This window comes from Ochotona curzoniae, unplaced genomic scaffold (assembly GCF_017591425.1).
Source record: "Ochotona curzoniae isolate NIBS_2020 unplaced genomic scaffold, NIBS_Ocur_1.0 contig_1014, whole genome shotgun sequence".
NCBI classification, from domain to species: Eukaryota; Metazoa; Chordata; class Mammalia; order Lagomorpha; family Ochotonidae; genus Ochotona; species Ochotona curzoniae.
In genome coordinates, this window is record NW_024464920.1 from 40,237,583 (window position 1) to 40,262,453 (window position 24,871).

The 24,871-nt window shown below is 47.0% G+C and overlaps 1 protein-coding gene across 1 annotated transcript in view; it reads right to left on the reverse strand.

The window, feature by feature from the left end:
* The window catches only part of NT5DC3 (5'-nucleotidase domain containing 3), a 53,219-nt gene that overhangs the window by 14,849 nt on the left and 13,499 nt on the right, over positions 1 to 24,871 (reverse strand). The window contains exons 3-10 of the mRNA XM_040988018.1: positions 13,898 to 14,082; positions 8,099 to 8,173; positions 7,711 to 7,766; positions 5,268 to 5,358; positions 3,801 to 3,938; positions 1,222 to 1,282; positions 812 to 914; positions 553 to 654 (exon numbers count right to left, since the gene is read on the reverse strand). Of these exons, the coding sequence (XP_040843952.1) occupies positions 553 to 654; positions 812 to 914; positions 1,222 to 1,282; positions 3,801 to 3,938; positions 5,268 to 5,358; positions 7,711 to 7,766; positions 8,099 to 8,173; positions 13,898 to 14,082 (811 nt within the window). The remainder of the gene's footprint in view (positions 1 to 552; positions 655 to 811; positions 915 to 1,221; positions 1,283 to 3,800; positions 3,939 to 5,267; positions 5,359 to 7,710; positions 7,767 to 8,098; positions 8,174 to 13,897; positions 14,083 to 24,871) is intronic.

Here is a 24,871-nt window from a genome sequence, read left to right on the forward strand (position 1 = left end):
AAATCCAAGCTTGTGGGAGAGCAACTGTGCAGTAATTCTCTGTCCTATAGAAGTGGGGACAGTTCAACAAGCAGGCCCATTGGGAGGGGTGACAGACAAGGGGGCATCCCTAATCGCAGCCACTCAATGCTCACAGCGGCGGGACCCCCTCTTCCCAAGGCAACTATGGCAGCAAAGCATCACATTCAAAGTGACCAGGGCAAAAAAAAAAAAAAAAACAAAGTGACCAGGGCTTACTTGCCCTCAACACAAAACCTGGGCTGCAGAGAAATCAGTGCAAATGCACCGACCACTTTAAATGTACCAATGGCATTCTCTTGAAAGAACCAAGTCACTCATGGTTGCTCAAGCTCAACGAAGCCTCTCCAGCCACACAAGAGTCAGTGCTCAACCCACAATCCTTGCAATCGCATACAGGAAGGGGTCAGAATCCTATTCCATCATCACAGATGCTCGCGACTCTGTAAGTGTTGTCAAGTCACCTACATATGCATTCATGGCCACAAAGGAAAAACAAACAAACAAAAGAATCCCATAGACAGGGACACTCACCTCCGCTTATCATTGAAGAAGTTGGGCTTCTCCGCCTGAACTATGACCACATCAAACAGGTCCCTCCAGTCCTTGCCCACGATGTACCTCATGCCTTTGTCCCTGCAATGGCGAGTCAGCTGTGTCCACTCAATGCAGCTTTATTGGTGAGGAAGCAATCTCGGGTGTGTGGGAGGGGATCAATATTTGCTTTCCAACCACAGAAACAAACGGAGGGCAAGCCAGCCCAAAGTAGGCCAGGGATCACAAAGGCACTTACACGAAGCTGCTGGGGCTGTTGGTGATGAGGAACATCTTCTTGCCATGGTCTGCCAGCTTAGCCAGCACAGCACGGGTCTGCTCAGCATAGCAGATATACTTCTCTAAGGATGAGAGAAGAATGCACAGCCAGGCTCAGCATGAAAGCAGGCACGCATGGGCACTCACCACGCAGGGCACGTTCTGCCAATGGTGGGGAACAAAAGGGAATGAGGACTGCTGGGCAGGTGGGGACAGGGCACGGGGAAAAACAAGTGGCTGCAGCTGCCAGCTCCTCTCTTTTTAAGACAGAATGATGGCAAGTTCTGGGACGCAGAGGAGGGGGCCCTCCATGAAGGCAGCAGAGCCCCAAGCATGCAGAGTCCAAGGCCCACATGGCAGCCCAGCAGGCAAACATGACCCAGAACCTACCAATATCAGCTTCTATGGCCCGGTACATGATCCCTTTGGTGTGCACATCCCGGATGGAATCCTGCCCAAAGACACATTAGCAATTGGTGAGGGTGGATTCAGCGTGACTGCAGCACCAGTGCAGGTGACAAGGCCCTGGTGATGGTCAGCTTCAGTGTCTAGGAAGAGTCTGCCAAGCCAGACACGATCTAAATTCTGGACCATTTATCAGAGGCAGCTCTTGGGAAAAAGTCTAAGTTTCCATGGTGATACTGGCAGTGTGCGATGCAATTTTCGAAAGGGTCACCCGGAAGAGGTATGCTGCCTGAGTAATTCTGAGCAAGGCTTCAGGTGATAAATGATCATTTAGAGGCAACACGAAGAAATGACTCCAGCTCATCTGCACACAGGAAGCCCCTGCCCTTGGCATCTTGGCACCCTTCCCCAGGCCCGCAATGGCAGGTCCTGCCACCTAGCATGAGACAGCAGTACACGCGCACACACACACACACACACACACACACACACACACACACTCAAGACCCTCCTTTTCTCCCAGGTGCCCATATGGTAAGGAACTGCCAACGAGGTCATCGCTCAGCTACAGGATGCGTCATAGTAGCTTGGTGTCAGTGTAGCATGATTTCAACTAAATTTAAATCTTATGGAAAGTTTCCACATCCAGCAGGGCATTGGGCTGTAAGCAAAAGCAGCACAGACCTTTTAGCTACATGTGGCAGATTTCTGCTGCGAGTGAGCACGTCTGGACTGCCATCTCAATCTCCATGATCTCTCAGCACAGCCGGCTTCCGGCAGTACAAGGAAGTGGCTAAACACAAGCAGCACTACCTGGATGAAAAAGCCAGGCTCTGCTGCTTATGAGCTGTGTAACCTGAGTCAATAACCCTTCCAATCTGTTCCTTAATGACCTTACTTGTAAAACAGGACAAACATAATTGCAAGAACTGTTGTGAATGTTTGCTAAGTTGATAGGCATAATGTACTCAGAACAGTGTCTGAGGGCAAAGTAAGCCCTACAAAGTGTCTGCTACTGATGCTGGCAATATTTGTAGTAAGTAGTGAAACATAAAAAAATCTGAGACAAGGGGCCCTGCTCTGTGGCATAGCATCAAAATCCATTGTTTTTAACACTAGCATCCCATAGGGCCTCTGGTTCAAGCCTGCGCTGCTCTTCTTCCAATCCAGCTCCTTGCTAATACATCTGAGAAAGCAGCGGAAGATGGCTCAAGTGCTTGGGGCCCCTGTACCCATGAGAGATGTGGATTCAGCCTGGCCCATCCCTGGTTACTGTGGCCATTTGGAGAGTGACATAGTAGATGGAAGACCTCTCCATCTCTCCCTCTCTGTAACTCTACCTTTCAAATAAGCCTTTCAAATAAGAAGTTGTGACAGGATGTACAACAACATTTCTATGTGCACTGAAAGGAAAAAACAGAAACACTAAAACTGAATTCATATTAGACTGATGCTTAGAAACTAATTCACTCTTTATGTTCCTAAACCCTTGATTCAAATTTAAGATTACTCTATACATGCACAAATTTTATACTCAAAATTTATACTTCAATTTTGAATTTAAAATTAGTTCTGAACAATAAAAATACTCTGGCATATAAATACATTCCTTTTAAAACTATTTTAAATATACAATACAGATAGGAAAAATATGTAAGTATTCTATATGATAAATATATACAATATGCATCCATCAAAAAAGTTCATGTAGCTTAGAGGATGCAAATAAACACCAGGGTGGGTGTTCATCTCAGTAGTGAAAATCAGGGCTAGATTCTCTACATCCCATTACCAGAGGACCTGGGTTTGAGTCCCAGCTCTACTTCTGATTCCAAGGCTCACATATACCCTGGAGGATCAGCACATGTCAGCTCAAACTGACAGTCCATGCCACCAATATGGAAGACCTGAATTGAGTCCCAGGCTCCAGCCATCAGTTCCTGACCTGGTGCCATGGCAGGCATATGGAGAATGTGTCAGCCAATAGAGGCACTCTCTAGGCCTATGTCTCCCTCCCACTCAAATAAATAAAGCAAAATCTAAAACTATTATCTATAAACTCATGTGAATGAGTATGGATTTAACCACATGTGAATAAAAATGTTTGCACATCAATAATGTGTACACCGGCATGTAAACGTACAGCTCTGTCTCAAGCCTCTCCAACCAGTTCCTTCCAGGCTTTCATAGGGAACCCTATGGGCATCAGGACAAGGAGCCCTTGAACCACTCCTTTCTACCCATGCCTCATGAACATAGTATCTGTCAATTAAAAACCAAATTAAGAAAAGACACAACAGGTTCCTTTGTGGGAAACTTCAGTGGTGAAGACCACAGTCAGAGTGCCATTGAAACAGAGACCACACCACCACCATCTCCACCAGCACAGGCCGGACCTCAGTCCCATTCAGCCCCAAATCTGAAGAGCAGGTGACAGGACAAGCACCAGCTTGTTTCAACACAAACCATGACCAGTTCCCAAGCTTCCTGCCTGACCACTTCCCTGGGATGCTCAAAGTCATACCGCAGCTGCCGAGGCCACGGTGGTGGGCCCAAGCTCTGACCTTGACATCTTTGTACAGGTGCACAGGCTCATAGTCAATGTTGTTCTTCAGGAAGTACTCATTCACACATGATAGGAGTGTCATCTCTGGCAGGGAGAAGATGTCCATGAACTGTTTCATGGTGTTCCCGTGCGAGCTCTGTGAACAAGGAAAGACACTGAGGACAAGAGGGACCCAGGTGGCAGTGAGCAGCCCTTGCTGGCCCACACTAAGCTGGATTCTCCACCAAAAAAGCAAACTTGTAATGACAGAAAAGTGGGAAGCTTACCTCATTCCTGTTGACTCACAATGGACCTCCCATCTTCATCCAGGTATAACTGGAACATCCAAGGAAGGCCTGATTCTGCTCAAGTCAACCCATGCTACCCTGCACTGGGTGCAACCCCTGTACACACTCCTCAATGAGCCCGGGGACAGCCAGTATACAGACTGTGGTCATGGGATGGCCACAGTCACTGAGCCCTCCCAACTTACAGCACCCTTCCCAGTCTAACGGAGTGGGAAAGGAACTTTGCCAAACAGGCTTAAGAGTCCCACTCCTGAGTGTGCTGGCTCACCATGACTCTTTCATTTTACTCTACCAGTGTAAGAAAATGCCTCTCTAGGGGCTGGCGTCACAGCACAGTGGGTTGAGCTGCCACCTGGGACACCCACATCCCATATCAGCCTGGGATTGGAGTCCCAACTACGCTTCTTCTGAGCCTTCTCCCTGTTCACACACCCGGGAAGGCAGCTGAAAAAGGGTCCAAGTGCATGAACCCCTGTCACCTACACAGGAGACCCAAAGGAGTTGTAGGCTTCCAGCCTTGGCCTAGGCCGGTCCTGGTTACCATGCCCATTTGGAGGATAAACTAGTAGATGGAAGATGCTCAATTCTCTCTCGCTCACCCTCTCTTGGTCTATTTCAAGTTAATTAATAATTAAAAAAAAATTAAAAGAGGGGCTGGTATAGTGACAGCAGGTTAAGCTGCCTCCTGCAATGCTAATCCCCCACATCAGGGCCAGTTCAGAGTCCTGGCTGCAGCTCTTTTGATCCAGCTCCCTGAAAAAGCAGCAAAAAAAGGTCTAAGTCTTTGGGCCTCTGCACCTACATAGGAGACCTAGAGGAGGCCCTGGCTCCTGACTTTGGCCCGGCCCAGCCCCAGCCGCTACAGCTAGTTGGGGAGCGAACAGACAGAAAATCTCTTTACCCCCATCCCTCCTTTCTCTAACTCTGATTTTCAAACAAATAAGTCTTAAAAAGAACCACTGAAGAAAGGCAAAACAAATCATAACAGAAAGTAGGAGGGTGTGGGGGCAGGATTCTAACATGCTATTCACTCTCCAACCTAGGGTTTCCACAAACACAGGCTTCACTTCCTCCACGTGAAGCGGCATGTGAGAGGCTAGTGGTTCATGCCCCAATGCTTCCAAGACTGCGATTCAGGAAGGAACAAAGGCTGCTTTACAGAAAGTGTTTCTCATTACCTTGCCATAGAAGTCACTCATCTGCTCCAAGGGCACATGGGACCCCTCGTACATTTCAATGACCTCTTCATCAGGGACCACATTGAGGCCTCTAGAAAAATCAGACAAAGCAAAAGTGTTCCGACTTCCATCCCCCGCAAGACACTTGTTACCAGGAGGGACGAGAGCCACATCCGATTGCAACCAACAACGGATGAGATGCTGTCATCACTGATGCACCTGCTGTTCTCCCAGCAGCACAGGAGTGGCACTAGCAGCCAATGCTCGTGGTGCCTACTACACGCCAGGTGTGAGGCATCTGTCAATCACAGAAGCCTCAACAACCCCACAAGGAGACTCTCTTAATCTTCCCACTCTCCTCTTGGGGTAACTGATGCTCAGCAAGGCTACACACCTTGCCAAGCCCACCAAGGTAGATGACTGGCTCTACAGTGGGGTCTTGCTAATTTTAATGTTTTTTTCATAGAGGAAGGAAGAAGGAGCAAACTTGTGCTCCTGTCTTTTGCCATTATTCCTTAAGAATATGGACACAAAGTGGAGTAAAGTCTCAGAAGGGGCTCTCTGGACTGTACCCTGTGATGTAAGAGAGTGAGAGACCAGACCAGGAATAGCCCCCAAATGATCCAGAGCACTGAAGAGAAACACCCACATCTGGCTGCCTCTGGAATTCACACACAGGGAAAAAGCTTGTTTTGATGTAGGTGGCCTGAGCCCCATGCCTGCCTCTGTACCTGCAATGCCACCCCACTGTGGGGCATCTCATGCAGAGTACTGGTCCCTCACCTCTCTTCTAGAGGACAGCACTGGGCAACAACCAGGCATGACCTGAAACTATGCAAGGAACCAAGCAAGGAATGCCACACTGTTCCACACAGGAGACAGGATATGCAACAGTCTGGCTGCCCTGTGCACAAAGCCACCTGCTGATGGGAAAATCCACACACAATGCAGTGTTTGTGGTGACAACCAAGGTTAACAAAACCATCTCTCCAAACTGCAGCCCTGATTAACCCATCACAGCACCCATCCTTTAGAAACAAAAGAGCGCCAGTGTTGTGGCATGCAGGTTAAGCTGCCTACAACAACGCCAACCTCCCATTTAGGTGCCAGTTAGAATCCCAGCTACTCCACTTCCCAGCTAACATTCCTGGGAATGCAGCAGAGGATGGTCTAAGTCGTTGGGTTACTGTACCAACCTGGAAGACCAGATGAAGCTCCTGGCTTCAGCTTCACCTATCTCTTCCTCTCCCACTTAATCTCTTTTTCTCTCTCTCTCATTCTATCTTTTTCAAATTAAGTATGTGTACGTGTGTGTGTATATACATACACACACAAATAGCTGTGTGCTCCTGCTAGCTTTACTCCAGCCAAGCAGACAGGCCTGAGGTTCTAAACCAGATTGCTCCTAGGCAGGATCCTGGAGAAGAGCCCTTGCCAAGCAGCCAGAGTGCCTATGGCTCTGACACTTAGAAAATATGAAAAGGAAGAGGCCCATTCCTTTGGGAGTCACAGCTGCCTCTAAGACACGTGCCCCAGGGCCCACAGGCCGCTTCTTTAAGTCCCAGTTGACCACAGGTAAGCTCAAACAGGTGGGTCCCATCTACTGACTCCCTCAGGGGCTGCACCCACCAGCCACCCAGAAGTGTCCAGTGCAACAGGACCCCAGCCCCACATCAATGCAGCCTGAACCTGTATTGAAATGGCAACAAAAGCCACTTTCTCCAGCCCTGCATGGGGCTGTGAGAGACGCAGAGGTGAGGGTATTGGAACTGGGTAAGCCTGCCCAGGATCCACATCCCAGCTCCTTTAATCACCAGGGAAACAGCCTTAGCAAGTCATTCACCTACAGGAGTCTCAATGTGTCCAGCCCTCAAACAGGGACAGCCCCTGAACATCACTTGCCAATGCCTGGAACGCAATCAGCTGTGCCAGGCGAGCTCCAAGGCGTGGCTGTGATAAGGAGGACTCAGACTCTGAAAGGCTCCTGATAAGAACTTCCAACATGGGAACAAACAGGTCTGCAGTGGAGAGCCGCTGTCCCCCAGCAAAGCCGGAAGTGGTCATTCCCACCTGGCACAGGAACCAGATGGCTGCAGCAGGTCTGCCCAACAGGCAGGGCTGAGCTGTGCTTTCGGGCCACCATCCTCTCACCTCTGACCCTGTAGGGGATGCTTCCACCTTGCTAATCTTCACAACAAACCACCATCCCTGGAGGGTGAGGGCATCAGGATCATGCTGCACCTGTTCTCATGTGTGGTTTCCCTATTCACACCCCTGGGGGAATCCGCCCCAATAAGTAAACACTTAGCACCCAGTAGAGACCGGCTCCCCACAGGATCCCCCCCACCTCTGCCCCACCATTACTCCATAGCCAGTGGGGTCCTGGCACCCAAAGTCACCTGCTTCTCCTGGGTCAATCAAATTTATTTCCTGTCCCGCTTACCTGTAGACCGTTCCCAACTGGATATAATGAAATGCATCAATCTTCATCAGGATCGCCTTCAAAGTATAAACAAGCACGCGTCAACAGCAGCCAACAACCTGCAGGCTCAATGAGCCCGCCCAGCCCTGCCCAGGGAACACCCCCTGCCCCAAAAAGGCAGCACCATGACTGCCCCCCAACACCAAAAAAGCCACCTAGAGACAATGGCCCCCTACAGCTGGAGGTGGTCAGGGTTTTCACACATCTCTTTGAAAAGATTTCTAAACACAATCGAAGAATTTGGCCTTGAAGAACAAAATTGAAAAACACTATCTGTTGAGTCGGGCACACTAAAGAGGGCATGTGAGGCTCTAAGGGCACGGCAGCTGAACATGCGCACAGGACCTACCCGTTGGACATCGTAGTGCAGTCCACGGATGGCAAAGTCGGGGTCATACTCATAGTTCCGGATCTCTGCAGGGTACTGGGAAGGAAGACAAGCAGGTCAGCTGACCAAGCACCAACATGCAGGGTGGCAGAGAACCAGGGCACGGCGGTCCCTCTGCTTCCTGCCTAGTGCATTCTGGCCACAGAGCACCCCCAGGCACCAGTCGGTTCCTTCCTCCTACCCCACCCCTGGCCCCTGGACTCCGGGATTCCCAAGACCTCAAAGCACACCTGCTCCCCCTCCGCACCACGGCTTCCTCTTGTTTCCTGAGCTGCCAAGGAGAAATCAGGATGCCCCCTTGGTGGCCACCACCATGACTCCCCCAAAACACACTGCCAAGCAGCCAGTCAGCTCCTATGGGACACTTCTACAGCCACATTTCAGGAGGAGACCTTGAGAAGAACTCCTCAAAGACGGCCCTTTACACAGCTATGCTGGCCTTCCTCTCCGTCCTGGGTTTCAGAAGCGAGTAGCTGGCTGTTTGGGAGGACCTTTCTCAACAGAAGCCCCCAGCTCTCACTGCAATGTCTGCCTTCAGATCATGCATGATGTCCACAGGCACCTCGGCTCCCTTGGCATCTCCCAGCTATCACCCCAACCCTCACTCTGCAAAAAAGGCCAATCCACTGGCAGCACTGCTTCTGCAACTATGGCACCACTGGCTCTGCCTTGTCCATGTGCGTTTCACAGAGGGCACATCAAGCACCCAGCTGGAGCAGGGCAGGTAGGCAGCCAGGCTCAGACTCAGGACCCTGTCCCTACCCTGGCCACACAGCACCTCATCAACCCTCCTGTACACAGGACACAGCATCCGTACCTGAGCCTGCCCAGGCGGTATCTCCATGGCCTGACTGCAGGCAGCACATCAATGCTTCAGCAAAAACCTGGGAAGCTAATGAGATGCCCAAAACACCTCTTCCCATGGATGTGCTGCTACTTACTTATAGCCAGGATCATGTTTACCTGAAAACACCTCCGAGTCCCACCAGACTGAACTGCATACAGCAAGTTTTCAAGCCAGGTCGCACAAAGCACTGACACAAATTTCACGTTTGAGATAATTTCTTATAGCTGCCCCAAGAAATCTCCAAGCTGATATTTCCAGATGGGCACCTCCAAGATATTTGAACATCATGTATGGCTTTGCATTTCTATTGAGGTTTGACATGGCCAACAGGGAACCCAATGTACAGGAATTCTGCCCACTACAATGAAGCCAAGCAGTGTGAGCACCTCTGGGGCCTCCTCTTAAGCTTGAGAAGTGTCGGGGTAGGTATGTAGAGCAGCGACTGGGGCTGTGCTTGGGACACCTGCATTCCACAGCGGAGATCAAGTCCCTGGCTCCTCTGCTTCCAGTCCAGCTTCCTGCTGAAGCACACCCAGGGAGGCAGCAGGTTTCAGCTCTCAAGTACGTGGGTCTCTGTCATTCCCAGAGGAGACCCAGATTGAATTCCTTTGTCCATTTTCCTAACTCAGTCCCTGCTTTTGCAGACCTGAGGGGAGCAAACCAGAAGCTTGGAAGACTATTCCCTTTCTCCCTCTTTCAAATAGATTAAGAAATATTAGTAAGGGAGGGAAAGTTGAGCATGAATAAACATTTAGTCAGGCAGGAGAGATCTATTTCAAATGTCACAAGCAGACATACCTTAAGAACCTTAAATGAGCACCTGCTAAGCCCCACACCCCCTAGGCACTTCTCACAACCTTCTGCTTACTCCTCATGCACCCCATGAAGGAGGCAAGGGCATCTCATGCCTATTTTACTGCTGACTCACATGTGGATCTGAGTGAAGGTTTGTGCCCAGGCCCACACAGCAAGACAGTGACTGGTCAGACCAGTGTTTAAGCTCAGGTCTGGGTGGTACTCAAGTCCAGCTTTAACCTACTCATCATCAACTACAAAGCAACTCATAGCCACCCTACTGATGCTCACCATCTCATGTTAAGGGAGTTCAAATCTTTCAATAGGGAGGCCAGGAAGGAGTACAGTGCTAACTACTTCAGGCAAGAGGCAGTGCACGGATAAGAGCCAAACCATCAAAAAAGTCAGCTGGCTTCCTTTGAATGAGGCTTATCTGGGCTCTCCAGGAGGATGTGGCCAACCTCAACTAAGTTTGCCCCAGCCTCTTGCTCTGACTATGGTATTCTAGGGCAGCCTCTTGACTGAGAACAAGGCTGTTTCCCCAATGGCCCAAAACCCAACAGAAATGACCTTGAGAACTGACAGAAGCAGCTGAAGAGCCTCCATGGGACAATGTCATCATAAAGCACAGGGGCCACGCCACGGACCTGACAGAGCAGGTGTCAAATCCTGGGCACCTGGCACCTAGCAGGTACTCGGTAAAACCAAGTTGCTTCACATGGTTGGGAACTAGGCAACCTGGGGCCTTAGAGCTACTCTCCCAGCCTGGCTTCTCTGTTGCCTGATGGAGACGAGTCCTTTCCCCAGGTCTATCCCCTCATCAGTGAAATGAAATGGCTGAATGAGGATGAGTCCTACATTCCAGTTCTGCACCCAAGTTGTCAGTTCCTCCCACAACCAACCAGGTCAAAACAACCCCATGGGGCCCGGCGCGGTGGCGCAAGTGGTTAAAGGTCCTCGCCTTGCACGCCCGGGATCCCATATGGGCGCCGGTTCTAATCCCGGCAGCCCCGCTTCCCTTCCAGCTCCCTGCCTGTGGCCTGGGAAAGCATTCGAGGACAGCCCAAGGCTTTGGGACCCTGCACCCGCATGGGATACCCGGAGGAGGCTCCTGGCTTCGGATCGGCATAGTATCGGCCCGTTGCGCTCACTTGGGGAGTGAATCATCGGATGGAAGATCTTCCTCTCTGTCTCTCCTCTCTGTATATCCGCCTTTCCAATAAAAAAAATAATAAAAATAAATCTTTAAAAAAAATAAAAAAAAAAAAACAACCCCATGGTGAACATGACCATCTCATACGATGAGTGCCTCAATTTGACAGCTGGCTCCATTCCCAATTTCTGCTTCCTGGTAACGCAGACCCCAGAAGGTAGCAGGTAGTGCGCAGGTGGCTGGGTTGCTGCTACCCACATGGAACACCTGCCTCGCGTTCTTGGCTCCTAGCCTCCATCCCCAGCCTGAGGACACTGTGGGCTCCTGGAAAGTGGACAGCAGATGGGAATTCTCAGTCTCTCAAATGAAAAAAAAAAAAAAAATACTGACACCGGGCTCCTTTCCAAAGCATGCATATACACACAGACACACACACACACAGATTCTGAGAACAATGGTTAACGGTAACACCCATTCCAGCAAGTCACGAACTTTTGGTTCTTGAAATGAGAGTCAGGTCAGAGGAAAAAATGTAAAGGGTTGAGCATTTTTCTTTTTCCCTCCTTTGCTAAAAGCTCCCAAGAACACCATGGAAATATTCAAATACAGATACAATTATTATCCAATTTTTAAATTTCCCATTATACAGCTCTGAGCGTTTAAAAAAAAATAGGTAATTATTAAAGGCCTGGAAGTTCTTACATTTGCTTTTGGCAAAGACACTAAAGTACAAATGTACTGTTGCATGACGAAGCAACTCAACAGCAGATGTCCTCCCATTTCCATGGGTACACGAGGTACATTCAGTCTTGGCAGAAAACAAGGCGCTGGACCCACCACCTCTTAGGAAAATGCCTTTGTTGAATCACAGCCACACAGACATGTGCATGAGCACAATGACTCATCCTGTGCCTGATACAATCTGCATAACTGATCAAAGTGAAGCACAGGACAATGAAATGCCAAGGAGTTCAGAGAATCTTCTCATCATCATGATTCCCTTTTTAGAGATTTTATCCTTTACCCCCAAATTCCCAAATGTTTTATGATCATGAATATTTTAGTTTTATCCAAAGACACCAAAGCCCCCTAGGGTAGAAAGGCATTATTAACCTCACGAGGGGTCCAGAGAAGAAGGGCTGGACTCGCAGCACCTCGAGAACAGATCCAGGCCCACAGCCTAGCTATGCCTCCTGACTTGCAGTTTAACTCTCCCAGCCTCCTTTGCCTCAACTGTGAGGAGGACTGTCCTATAGAGACGAAAGTAGCAGAAACATTCAAGTACTGAATGGCCTCCATGTGCCAGGCATTTGACAAGTATTAACTCCCTTAATTATCACCATAACACTGTGAGGAAAATGCTGCTGTTGCACCCATTTTACAGGGCAGGAAACTGAGGCCCCCAAGGACCTGAAAACACTATCCAAATGACTCAGAAGACAACTGGGAAAAGCAAGACTTGAAACCCACTAGTCTAGCTCTGGAACAGCACTTTGACACCTAGCCAGCAATGAACAGTGCTATTAGGGTCACCATCTGCATTTCTAAGTAACATCAAGGTCACAGGCAAGGCAAGGGAAAGCTGACCCAGGGAAGGCCAGGGGCAGTGCAGCACTCCTGAGCCACACTCCCCCCAAGGGGGGTGCACAGGTGGTGGAGGGTGACAGATGGGAAGTAAGAACAGAACTGGCTCCCCATCTCCCGGTCTAAGGGGAGTACACCAGCTTGGAGTGCAAGGCACTGAAGAGCAAGTGGCTGGATGGTTCTCCCTCTAGTGCAGTGGCCAACATGAAAGAAAGCCAGTTTAACAGCAGAAGGAAAGATTATTTATGGCAAACACCATTTCCGCACATTGGACGAGGAGAAATTAGTTGCATAAATCTAGTGAGAATCAAAAGCTGAGGATCCAAAATATACGGATTAAATGATTAAGACCAAAAATTTTAGCTGTATTAACCAAAATACAGCATTCAGGTCCAGGGAGGTGATGAACTTCTCAAGGCCCACACAAGTTAGACACCACTTACAGGAACAACCGCAAGGCAGGGCTTCACATCTGAGCGTCACCAACTACAGCACACACAAAGGAAGGGGACCAAGATGATTAAGAAAAGATGGGCCTGGCACAGCAGCCTAGTGGCTAAAGTCCTCGCCTTGCACATGCCAGGATACCATATGGCCACTGGTTCTAATCCCAGCGGCTCTGCTTCCCATCCAGTTCCCTGCTTGTGGCCTGGGAAAGCAGTCGAGGATGGCCCAAAGCACCTGTGTGGGAGACCCAGAAGAAGCTCCAGTTTCCTGGCTTCGGATCAGATCGGCTCAGCTCTGGCCATTGCAGCCACTTGGGAACTAAATCAGTGGATGGAAGATCTTCCTCTCTGCCTCTCCTCCTCTCCATATATCTGACTTTCCAATAAAAGTAAAATAAATCTTAAAGAAGAAGTGCTGGTGTTGTGGCACAGCATATTAAGTTACCACTTCTGACATCAGTATTCCAATATTAAAACAGCAACTCAAGTCCCAGATCCAACCCAACTCCCTACTAACACATTGGGGAAGCAGCAGAAGACAGCCCAAGGCCTGGGCCCCTGCACTCTTGTGGGAGACCCGGATGGAGCTCCTGGCGCCTGGCTGTGGCCTGGCTGAAACCAGGCTGCTGCTCCCTATTTGGGAACTGAACCAGCAGGTGGAAGATCAACCTTCAACCTCTCTCCCTCCCTACTTCCTTCTCTTTTTTTTTTTTTTTTTGTTTTTTAAAAATAGCTGTTATTTTATGAAATAATAAAAGTTAAAAACTTAAAAAAAAAAAAAACCACCATTTCCAATGGAACAACATCTACTCATTCAACAATAGCTCACTGAATTCTGTGTGCCAGGCACCTGGCCTGCCCGCTCAAGGCTGGCCTTCTCACACATGCCAAGGGAAAGAAGAGGGCGAAAGGCAGAGACGTTCTGGTGGCCTTACCCGGTGTTCATTGATGAGAAGGTCCCGAGCAGCATTAAATATCAGTGTGTGCAGGTGCTTCGAATAAAACACCAGGGTGTAGTCATAATCAAAGCCATAGATCTCAATATCCGACAGGCTCATTTCATTGTTCGAGAAAATGGCATCTGGATTCAACAAGTTGCTCATAACTGAAGGAACCAATTCTAGAAGGGGAGAAAAAACACATTACACCTCCTGAGGAAAGGCAGTGTGACTCCTACATACAATGAGGAAAGCACACTACGAGAAGGATATTTCACCACATAATCATTACGCAAAAGAAATCTGGCACAAAGGACCCACACTGAAAAGGCAAACTCAGGGCTTGATGCACATGTTTGCATCTCTGCCGCTCTGCTTCCAATCCAGCTGCCTGCTGATGCACCAGAAACCAGTGGATTACGGCCCAAGTACTTAGGCCACAGCACCCACGTATAAGACCTGTAAGCAGCGCGAGGCTCCTGGGTTGGGACCAACCAAGTTCTGGCCATTACGAACTTTTGGGAAGTGAACCAGTACATGGAAAGATCTCTTTCTCTCCTCCCATCCCCACCCTATAATTATGCCTTTCAAATAAATAAGTCTTTAAACAGACAACCTCACTGGGACATGGACAAAATCAAAGTGGCTGCTTAGGACTAGGAGACTGGGAGAGGGTGGGTCATGACTGCATTGGCTACAAAATGGCTTTCTAGAATGATGACAGTATCCTAAAACTGACCGGACAATTGTAACAGTCGAACATTTCTTGTGAATATTCCAAAATTTCCTGAATGAAAAAAAGACTTTCAATGGGTGGTGTGGTATGTAAATTAAACATCAAGAAGCTGTTACTGAAAAAAAAAAAAAACCTTACTGCAACAACACAAAAAAAGATCAGTTTCATTTTTAAAATCCATGCAAGCACTGCCTTTTGCAAGACATAGCTTAAATACCACCCACCATCACACCACCCAGAAAACACTGTTAATATTTTATGCATTTGCTGCTAATTTTTTCTTTTAGGCATTTCACATAGTTGATTTCGCACTGCACACACAGGCTTGCATTACAGGCTCTAACGTTAATAAACAATCGTGATCCTATTTCCATATCACTACAGACATTTCCAAAAATATAACACAAAATTTTGGTATGCTGATGAGCACAAACTTTGACTCCACGATACACACTTAAGTTCCTTCCTGTTTGATAGAAACGACACTGCAGTGAGAGCAACTTCAGGTGTTCATGGGGTCTGCCTTCCCCACTACTTCCTGCAGTCACTTCATCTGGAGAACGACTCCCCACACACTGGCACCAGCTCCTGGGCCCAGTCCTGGTGTAACTATGTACAGATGCTGCTACGTCATCACTTTCATTTCTTCTGGAGAACTTCCAAAAATTCTCCCTACCTGTTTCCTGCAGTCCACATGACAAAACTCTGAGATACAACAGGCAATGCCAGGGATCTTCCCTGCCACTACGTGGCAATTTTGTCATTACAGGAATCAATTCACTGTTAGTCAAGTAATGCCCTCTATATGACTAAAAGCGGAAGAATGACAGATCACCAGGAGGGTGATCCCAGGAGGCCATCACTGTGATGTCACCTTTCTGCTCTCTCTGCACTGCCGCAAGAAATGTCTTCACTTTCAGTATGAAAAAACAGAAATCTGAAGACACCATCTCTGCAGTCATGTTTTTTATTAAAGATTTACTTAACTGATTTGAAATACAGAGTGACCAAGAGAGGAAGAGACTACTACAGGTCTTCCTTCAGCTGCTTCACTCCCCAGATGTCTGCAACAGCCACATCTGAGACTGGAGCTCCATGTGGGTCTCCCAGCAGTGTGGCAGGGACCCAAGGATTTGGCCCGTCTTCTGCTTCCTTCCCAGCCTCATCAGCAGGGACTTGGTTCAGAAGCAGGACAGTGGGACTCGCAACTGGCACTCTGATACAGGATGCCAGCATCTCAGGAGGTCAAGTTCATGACTTCAAGACACATAGATGAGAATTTGATTTTTCATTTCTCACCCACAGTGACAGGAAAGACAGCAGCTGCCTAGAATCTAGTATCAGAGAAACCTGAAGTCTCAGAGCTCTCCTATGTGAAATGGTGGAGCAAAGGCTGAACAAGATATTTCAAAGGACAGTGAGAAAGTACTTGTCCTCCCCCACTTAGTCACCTAAAAGGAACAACCTCATCACACACGGCTGCATGGCAAGAACATGACCTGTCCTGCACAGCTACAACAGCCTTCTTGCATCTTTGATGATACCATGCCCTAAAATGTGCTTGAAACAGCTCCTGGGTAGACCAATGCTAAAGGCAGGTGAATTTGTATTGACAAGGATGGAAATCAAACTGCTTTACAACTGCCAATCACATGTTCCTAGTTTCACAGCTAAAACGTATTAAGCATTAACCATGATTACACGCGATCAACAACACTGTCCACTGCTTCCCTTAATCCTCCCAACAATCCTGCAAAGGCCTGTGCTACAGCAGCTTCCTTCTGAATCAAGCTACTGGAGGCACACAGACTAGGAAGCCTGCTAAGGTTACAGTGTCACCACATTGCACCCCTAAGTCTGAACCTGGAAGTTCAGCTTCAGAACCTATGTTCTTAACTCCTTCCCACAGGAATATGGCGATCAGCCAGTATGTATGGAGAGAACTGTTTCAATAAAATAAGCTGCAGGGGGTTCACAGAGCAGCTTAGTGAGCTTAAACACAGCAAGGTTGGAGGTTCATGTCCTGGCTGCTGAACGTGATTCAGTCCCCGCCTATAGCTTGGGAAAGCAGTGGAGGACAGCTCAGGCCCTTGGGCACTTACACCCAAATGGGAGACCCCGAGGAAGTTTCTGGCTCCTGGCTCCTGATCAGCTCATCTCCAGCCATTGCAGCCACTTGGGTAAGTAATCAGAAGACAGATCTCCCTCTGTCTCCGCCTCTCTCTGTAACTCTGACTTCCAAGTAAAATAAAGAAATCTTTAAAAAATAAAAATTAGATGATTTCTAAGCTTCCCCTTTCCTTACTGCTTCCTTCTCTGGGACCATCAACAATCTTCAGAACCCATTCCTGTCCTAAGGAGGCGCTACTGCAGCACGGCAACAGCCCTGATGGGGCAGCACAGGCGCTGTCAGGACCACATCCAAGGCACCGCAAGGGGCTCCAAGCTTTCCAGAAAGTCCTGCATGTGGGCCCTAACAGAAACTACAGAATCTATGCCCCAGAAAAACACATGGATAAAATTCACAGGAAATCTCAGGGGGAGAGGGTTCCCTAAGGCCCCTCACGGTCCCCAACAAAGTTTCCACATTATACACATTGAAAATGTAGCCCTATCTCCCCACACAGAATTTCCAGGCCAATCAAGACAAACATATGAATGGATGCATGATTTTCACATTGACAATCTAGATATGACTGAGTCTACTAAGAACCAAATGGTCAAGAGCTATCCACACTTCCATTTCTTCAACAGTTTGGGGTTTTGTTGTTGTCGTCGTTTTGGGGGCTTTGGGGGCTGGGTTGTTTTTCTGTCAACACTAACAGGACAATACTCTTAACTTTTCGCCCATTTGTAAATAACACAGATTTGAAGAGGGCAAACAGACAGAAATTCAAAGACAGAGCTTTCAGCAGAACAGGCACCGAGGAGGGGGGCGGAGGCAGAAGCCCCAAGCGCTCAGGTATTCAACACCCTGGACTGCCAGGCCTGACATAACCCACGGACCACTGCAGCGATGCTATTTTCTGAGCATGAGCACAGCACTGCCCACAGGTGCCCGGGGGCAGCATTGCCCACAGTGACCCACAGCTCCACTGTCACGCACAGCCTTCCCAAGGGAAGTCCCGGCACCTGTTTAAGCGAAGGTTTATCTTTAGAAGTCCTGTTGGTAGGAAGGTCCCTCATCCTTTCTACTATCTGCGAAGACTGACACAGAGCCCTCAAGGAAAGATGATGAGAATGGAAAATTACAGCTGGCAGCCTTGCCCGTGGCTGCAGGGGATACCCTGTGGGAGGCAAGTGTGTCACATGAGTACCAACCCCGAGATCTGGCTGCCGGCGACACTGCAAAAGGATCTCAGCACCCAGGACACTCGCTACAAGGAGAAGCTGCGAACAATTAGCAGGCACAAGAAAGGGCAGCCAAGCACACTCCCAAGGGGAGGCCATCTGCACTCCAGACTCTCAGAGTGAACCAAAAACCCCTTGATCAGCCAGTCATAGCCTTCTCCAAAGCAAGCATAGGCACACATTACAAAGGGGACGCTTCCAGGCATAACAGACGGGGATGGTAAGATTGCACAGTCGGCACAAAGAAAAAACCCACAGTTCTGCTGCTCTGAGCTGGAGGTGACTGGCAGCCCAGGTGCAAATCAGAAGCCCCTGCACCTTTGCAGCTTCCACTTCTGCTCGCTTGGATTTGTAACACGGACACCCAAATGTCCACGATGGCGAAAAGACTGAGCCAAGCTGAAATCAAGACCTCACTGAGCCATCCACATGACAGACATGATGCCTTTAGTCACCAAAACTGCCTCCACAATTGGAAACCATTACACTTCGTGAAATAAGCCAGGCCAAAAGACAGATACCCTATGCTCTCCTAATCTGTGATAACTGACACAGAGTACAAAAATTGTTATCTATGGGGAGAGTGACATTCCGGGGTTTGATTGCAGTGTACACCTAAGAAACAGCGAGTTTACTGCTTTTTGTTAGCTTGAGGTTTTTGTCATTGTTCTCTGCTATTACTATTTCCTACTTGTCATGTGTTGATATCTTTACCAAATGGAACGTTAAACTTGTAGAAAAAAATAAATTTTTAAAAATATGTAAAAAAAAAAAAAAGAAAGAAAGAAAGAAAAAAGAACCCTGTCTCCAGAAGTGCACATAGCAGGAAGCAGGAGATTGGAAATTGGAGCAGATTCAGAACTCAAACCCAGACATTCCAACAGGGGAATGTAGATATCCGATGGCATCTTAACCCAGGAGCCAAATGCCTGCCCCAGTTTCTGCTTCTCCAGATGCTGATCTCACAGGACACAGAGGGATGCACGGGAAGACCTACAGGGAAATTCACAAGCTTCCTGTGGGGTGTGGGGGCAGGCAGCTGTTCATCAGACAATACACATAACATAAAATACATCATCTTACAGTGGGGCTGCTTCGTCCTTTCAGCTGTAGTGGACGATGCTGCTAGGCGCACAGGCGAACAGGTACAGCTGAAATCCCCACTTGGGGGTACATTCCCAGAAATGGAATTGATGGATCATATGGCAAGCCTACATCTTGAGGAACAGCCACACAATTTCCCAGAGAAGTTACACAATCTTGATTTGTATATTTTTTTAAGGCCACCATGGAAAAGTTGTGGGAGATCAGATCAGCACACAAAAATCAACAGCTAATATATGGCTGAGAAATAATTTGTAAGATCAGTCCCACTCACAGTAGTTACAAAAAAAAAAAAAAACACATTTAAATTCCTTGGGATAAATTCAACCAAGGATGTGAAATATCTCTAACAGAGAAAACCATAAAATATTAAGAAAAGAAATAGAAGAAAAAATTAAAAGAGAGAGAGAGAGAGAATGAGAATGAGAATCTCCCAGGTTCATGGACCAGAAAACTAATTTTATCAAAATGTTCGTGGCACTTAAAACAATTATCAGATTCAGTGCAATTCCAATAAAAATACCAGACATTTTTCTCAAATCTGTAAACAAAACAAAACAAAAATACTCTAAAACCATACAGAATCACAAAAGACTCCAGACAGCTAATGGAATCCTAAACATAAAAATAAAGTTGAAGTAATCACAGTATCAGATTGCAGAACATATTATAGGGCAGTTACAATCCAACAGTCTGACACCGGCACAAGAATACACAAGTGCAGCAGTGGGACAGATCAGAAACCCTAGACACTGATCCATGCATTTACAACCCAACTAACCTTTCACAACTGAGCTCAACCACTCCACAGAGAAATGACAGTCTCTTCAACTGCTTCATCAAACAGTGTCTGGAAAACTGGATCTCTGTATGCAGAAGATGAAACAAGACCCCTACATTACACTCTATACAAAATCAACTCACAAAGATTCAGGGATCTAAGTGTAGCACCCCAGACGATCAATCATTATAAGGATACATAAGGGAAACACTGCAAGACACTGGCATAAACAAAGACTTCTAGGATAAAACTACAGCAGCACGGGTAGTAAAGGAGAAATACACAAATGGGATTGCATGGAGCTAAGAAAACTTCCTCATGGCAAAGGACACACTCAACCAACTGAAGAAGCAGCCAACAGAATGGAGAACACACTCAACCAAGCAGAGACAGCCAACAGAATGGGAGGAAATGTTTGCAAACAATGCAACTGACAGAGGATTCATATCCAGGATACATATATAATGTACTCAAGAAACTCAACAACAACAATCTACTTACATGAGCCAAGGACATAAACAGGCAATTTTCAAAGGATGAAGTGCAAATGGACAACACATGAAAAAAATGTTCAGATCATTAGGCATTGGGAAAATGAAAATAAAGCCACAATGAAGTTTTACCTTACCCCAGTTAGAATGGCTATCAACTGAAATTTTAAAATTTTTTAAATGTTTAAAATGCTGGCAAAGATGTGAAGAAAAAGTTTCCCTCAGACCACTGTTGGTGGGAATCTAAACTAGTACACCCATCATGGAAGACTATATGGAAAGTTCTCAAAAGTCTGAAAAAGAGTCTACCACATGACCCAGACATCCCACTAATGGGGATTTACTCAGAGAAAATGAAACCATTATCTGAAGGAGTTGTCTGTACCCCTATATTTATATTAGCTCAACTCACAAAAGCTAAGATATGGAATCAACTCAGATGTCCCTGAATCAGTCATTGGATAAACAAACTGCTTCCTGTATACGTGCGTATATACATATACAATGTGTGTGTAAATATGTGTGTGTATGTAATGGACTTACTACTCAGCCATAAAAAGAATGAAATCCTGTCTTTATGCAACAAAATAGATGTGATGAAAACAAAACAGATGTAATGGAAACCATTAGGCTAATAAAACAAACTAATCTAAAAAAAAATAAATGTTTTTCCTGATTTGTGGCACTAATATACACAGCACAAAAAAATACAATGCAAAAACAAAACCAACATTTTGAGATTTGGCTCCTGTGAATAATAGCCCTTGTCTATATTCTTGAGGAACCATAGTTTTCCTACTTACTATTTGAAAATTCTTTATTCAATGACCTTTATTTCTATTTTTGCTTGTTTATTTATAATCTTTTAATTATAAAGTAAATTTAAGGACTAATTGTGCCACAGCAGGTAAAGCCACCACCTGAGAGGCCAGCATCAATATGAGCGCCAGCTTAAGTCCCAGCTGCTCCACTTCTGATCCAATTCATACTGATATAATGTGCCTGAGAAAGCAGTAAAAGATGGCCCAAGTGCTTGGACCCTGCACCCACATGGGAGACCTAGAAGAAGCGCTTAGCTTCAGAATGGCCCAGCTCCAGCCATTGCAGCCATTTTAGGAAGTCAACCAATGGATTTAAAGTCTCACCCTCTACCAGTTTCCTTTTCAAATAAATACATTTTTAAAGTAAATCAAAAGTGTGTCATTATAAAAAGAAAAGAAAGGTGAATAAGAAGGAGGGAGGGTAGAAAGCACAATGCTGTAGAAACTATATATATGAAATCTGTTGGTCTTATATGAATTTTTAAGGAAAATTTTTAGGAGCTGACATGTAGTGTAACATGCTAATTCTCTGCTCTCAGTGCTGGCATTCCTTGTGGGAATCAGTTGTACCACTACCCTTGCGATCCAGCTCCATGCTTATAACATGGGAAGGCAGTGGAGGTTGGCCCAAATCCTTGGGACCCTGCACCCACTTGGGAGACCCAGAAAGAGCTCCTGGCTCCCGGCTTTGGATCAGCTCTGTTCTGGCCATTGCAGCCTTTGGAAAGTGAATCGCCAGACAGAAGATCTTTTTCTCTGTCTTCTCTCTGTACATCTGCCTTTCCAATAATAAATAAATAAACAAGATTTATATACTTAAAATGAGACAAGGAGAAACAGAATCTTCCATCCACTGATTCATTCCCCAGAACTTCAATGGCTGGGGCCAGGCCAGGACGAAGCCAAATCCAGGAACCAGAGCTTCCTCCAGCTCTCCCACCTGGGTGGCAGGAGCCCAAACACTTGGAACATCTTCCACTGCTTTTCCGAGGTCATTAGCAGGGAGCTGGAACAGAAGCAGTGTAACTGGGACACAAATGGTACCCATATGGAATGCTGGCACTGTAGGCAAGAGTTTCACTAGCCACTCCACAAAGCCAGCCCCGTATCCCACATCTCTAACTGTTCTGAGCTTGGGAAATACATTTACTACTGATTCCTCCTTTCATGGTCTAGACGCGCTAAGTGACTCTCCTTTAATGAAATTCTCAATTCTGTTGTAGAAAGAGGAGAGGAGGGATAGCACTAATAATAATTAAAAAAAAAATCCAGAAATCAACAGGTAGACGATATTTCTAAGTTCTCTTATTACAGTGAAATTCCCAGTAGAATCAACCTAAGCATCCCTTGATGGATGAATGGACAAAGAGAACATGGAATATAAACACCATGGGAATTTAGTGCTCAGCCATTTGAAACACTGAGAGCCTGTTATCAGTGCCAACACATTATGAGAAGGAAGGACACCGTGTTCAGCGAATTAAGCCCCAGGCACTGAGAAGCACACACTGAATCATCTCACTTGTTTGTGAAATCACAGTTGATCTCATGAGGTTGAGAGGCAAACTGGGGTCACCAGGGGCAGGCGAAGGTTGAGTGAGAGAGAACCGAGAAACGTGGATGGTGGTGCAAAGCGACAGACTGTAGAAACAAGCTCTTGAGTGGTACGAGGCAGTCAAGCGGCTGCAGCCAGCAGCAATGAGCCGTGTCTTTCCAAACAGCAGCAAAACAGGTTTGAAAAGTTCTCAAAGAAATGGTAAGTGTTTGAGTGATAGATAAGCTAACTGCTCAAATTTGATCAGGACAGACTGTGGACATGACTGAGCTACCACTCTATCCCCCAAAAATCCATACAATTGCATGTCAATTATTTTAAATCATATAAAAAACTAAATGGCTAATATGCATAAATGTTCAACCATTGTAATCGCCAGGCAGTTACTCAGGGCGACAGTAACTCTGAAATGTAACCCTTCTGTATCTATTTCACACACGTGTCTTCAGTAAGCATGTGTTAACTGACTAAGCAACAAAAGATGTCATTTTGCTGCTGTCAGATTGTGACATGGTTTTGCCAGCCATCTTGGTATCTGTGAGGGATTTGGGAGTGCTCTACTATTGTGTTGCTGGTAATGAGGGAACCAAGCACTAGTGCTGGGATCCGGGCATTCTTACCCCTTGCTAGGTAAGATTAAGATAATAAATCAACGGCAGCCTTGGCAACAGCAGCAAGAGTCTTTTAAAAACGTTCATTCCCTTTGACCCAGTCATCGTCCTTCCAGGAATTCACGCTGAGGGAACAGGCGGAGATGCGGATTTGTACAAAATGGTTCCAGGCCTGTGCTGACCAGGCAGAAAGGGAGGGCAAACACACTCAATATCTGGAGTCACGGGCACGCACCTCGGCTAAATGAACTTGGGGACCACAGCGCATTCCCGGTACACGCACCTCGGCTAGATGAACTCGGGGACCACAGCGCATTCCCAATACAGAGAACATGGAGAAGCTGAGACACACCTGAGACCCACAAAGTCCAGCTTCTTCATCACGCAAACCTCAATCCCAGAAATACTAAAACAACATTATCCTTTACTTAAAGCAATGGTTTAACTTTATGATTAATATCATTTAAAATATTAAGCTATGATATTTTTTCCTTTTTGGTATATGCTTTAGAGTTCAAGAAGAATACCAGTTCCCAAGAAAAACAAATAAATTACCAGCCAAGCACGTGCGATCAAAAAAACTGAAATGGTCCAACATCCAAATCCTGTGATTCCCAAAACATTTGGGGCCTCAAGGGATTTTGGATTTCAGATCTTCCGATCAGGGACATTCCAACAGCAAAGCCTACACAAACATCCCCCAAGTTCCCACTGCCTCTGAAGTCTTTTTTCTTTCATTTTTATTGGAAAGTTAGATATACAGAGAGGAGGAGAGACAGAGACGAACATCTTCCCTCTGCTGATTTACTCCCCAAGTGGCTGCAATGGCAACAACTGAGCTGATCCAAAGCCAGGAGCCAGGAGCCTCCTCTGGGTCTCTCACACACACAGGTGCAGGGTCCCAACACCTTGGACCGTCCCCAGCTGCTTTCCCAGGCCACAAGAAGAGAGCTGAATGGAAGCAGGGCCACCAGGATTAGAACCTGCACCCATATAGGATCTCAGTGCATGCAAGGTGAGGGCTTTAGCCATTAGGCTACCACACTGGGCCCCCTCCAAAGTCTTAAACCTTTCTAGTGCCCTACCCAGTTGAGGTAAGGTCCATTCAATCTGCATCTACACGAGGGGTGCAAAGAAGCAGCACAAGCAGGGAAAACGAGCCACCATCTTTTTTTTCCCAAAGTTAGAAGAGACTGAAAACAGAGAAAAGCCTGCACATTGGGCCCGTAGCGGTTCAAGTCCTTGCCTTGAATGTGCTGGGATCCCATATGGGTGCTGGTTCTAATCCCAGCAACCCCACTTCCCATCCAGCTCCCTGCCTGTGGCCTGGGAATGCAGTTGAGGACAGCCCAAAGCTTTGGGAACCTGTACCCGCATGGGGGACCTGGAGGAAGTTCCTGGCTCCTAGCTTCAGATCGGCTCAGCTCTGGCCGTTGCGGCCACCTGTTGAATGAACCACCGAACAGATCTTCCTCTCTCTCTCTCCTCCTCTCTGGATATCCACCTTGCCAATAAAAATAA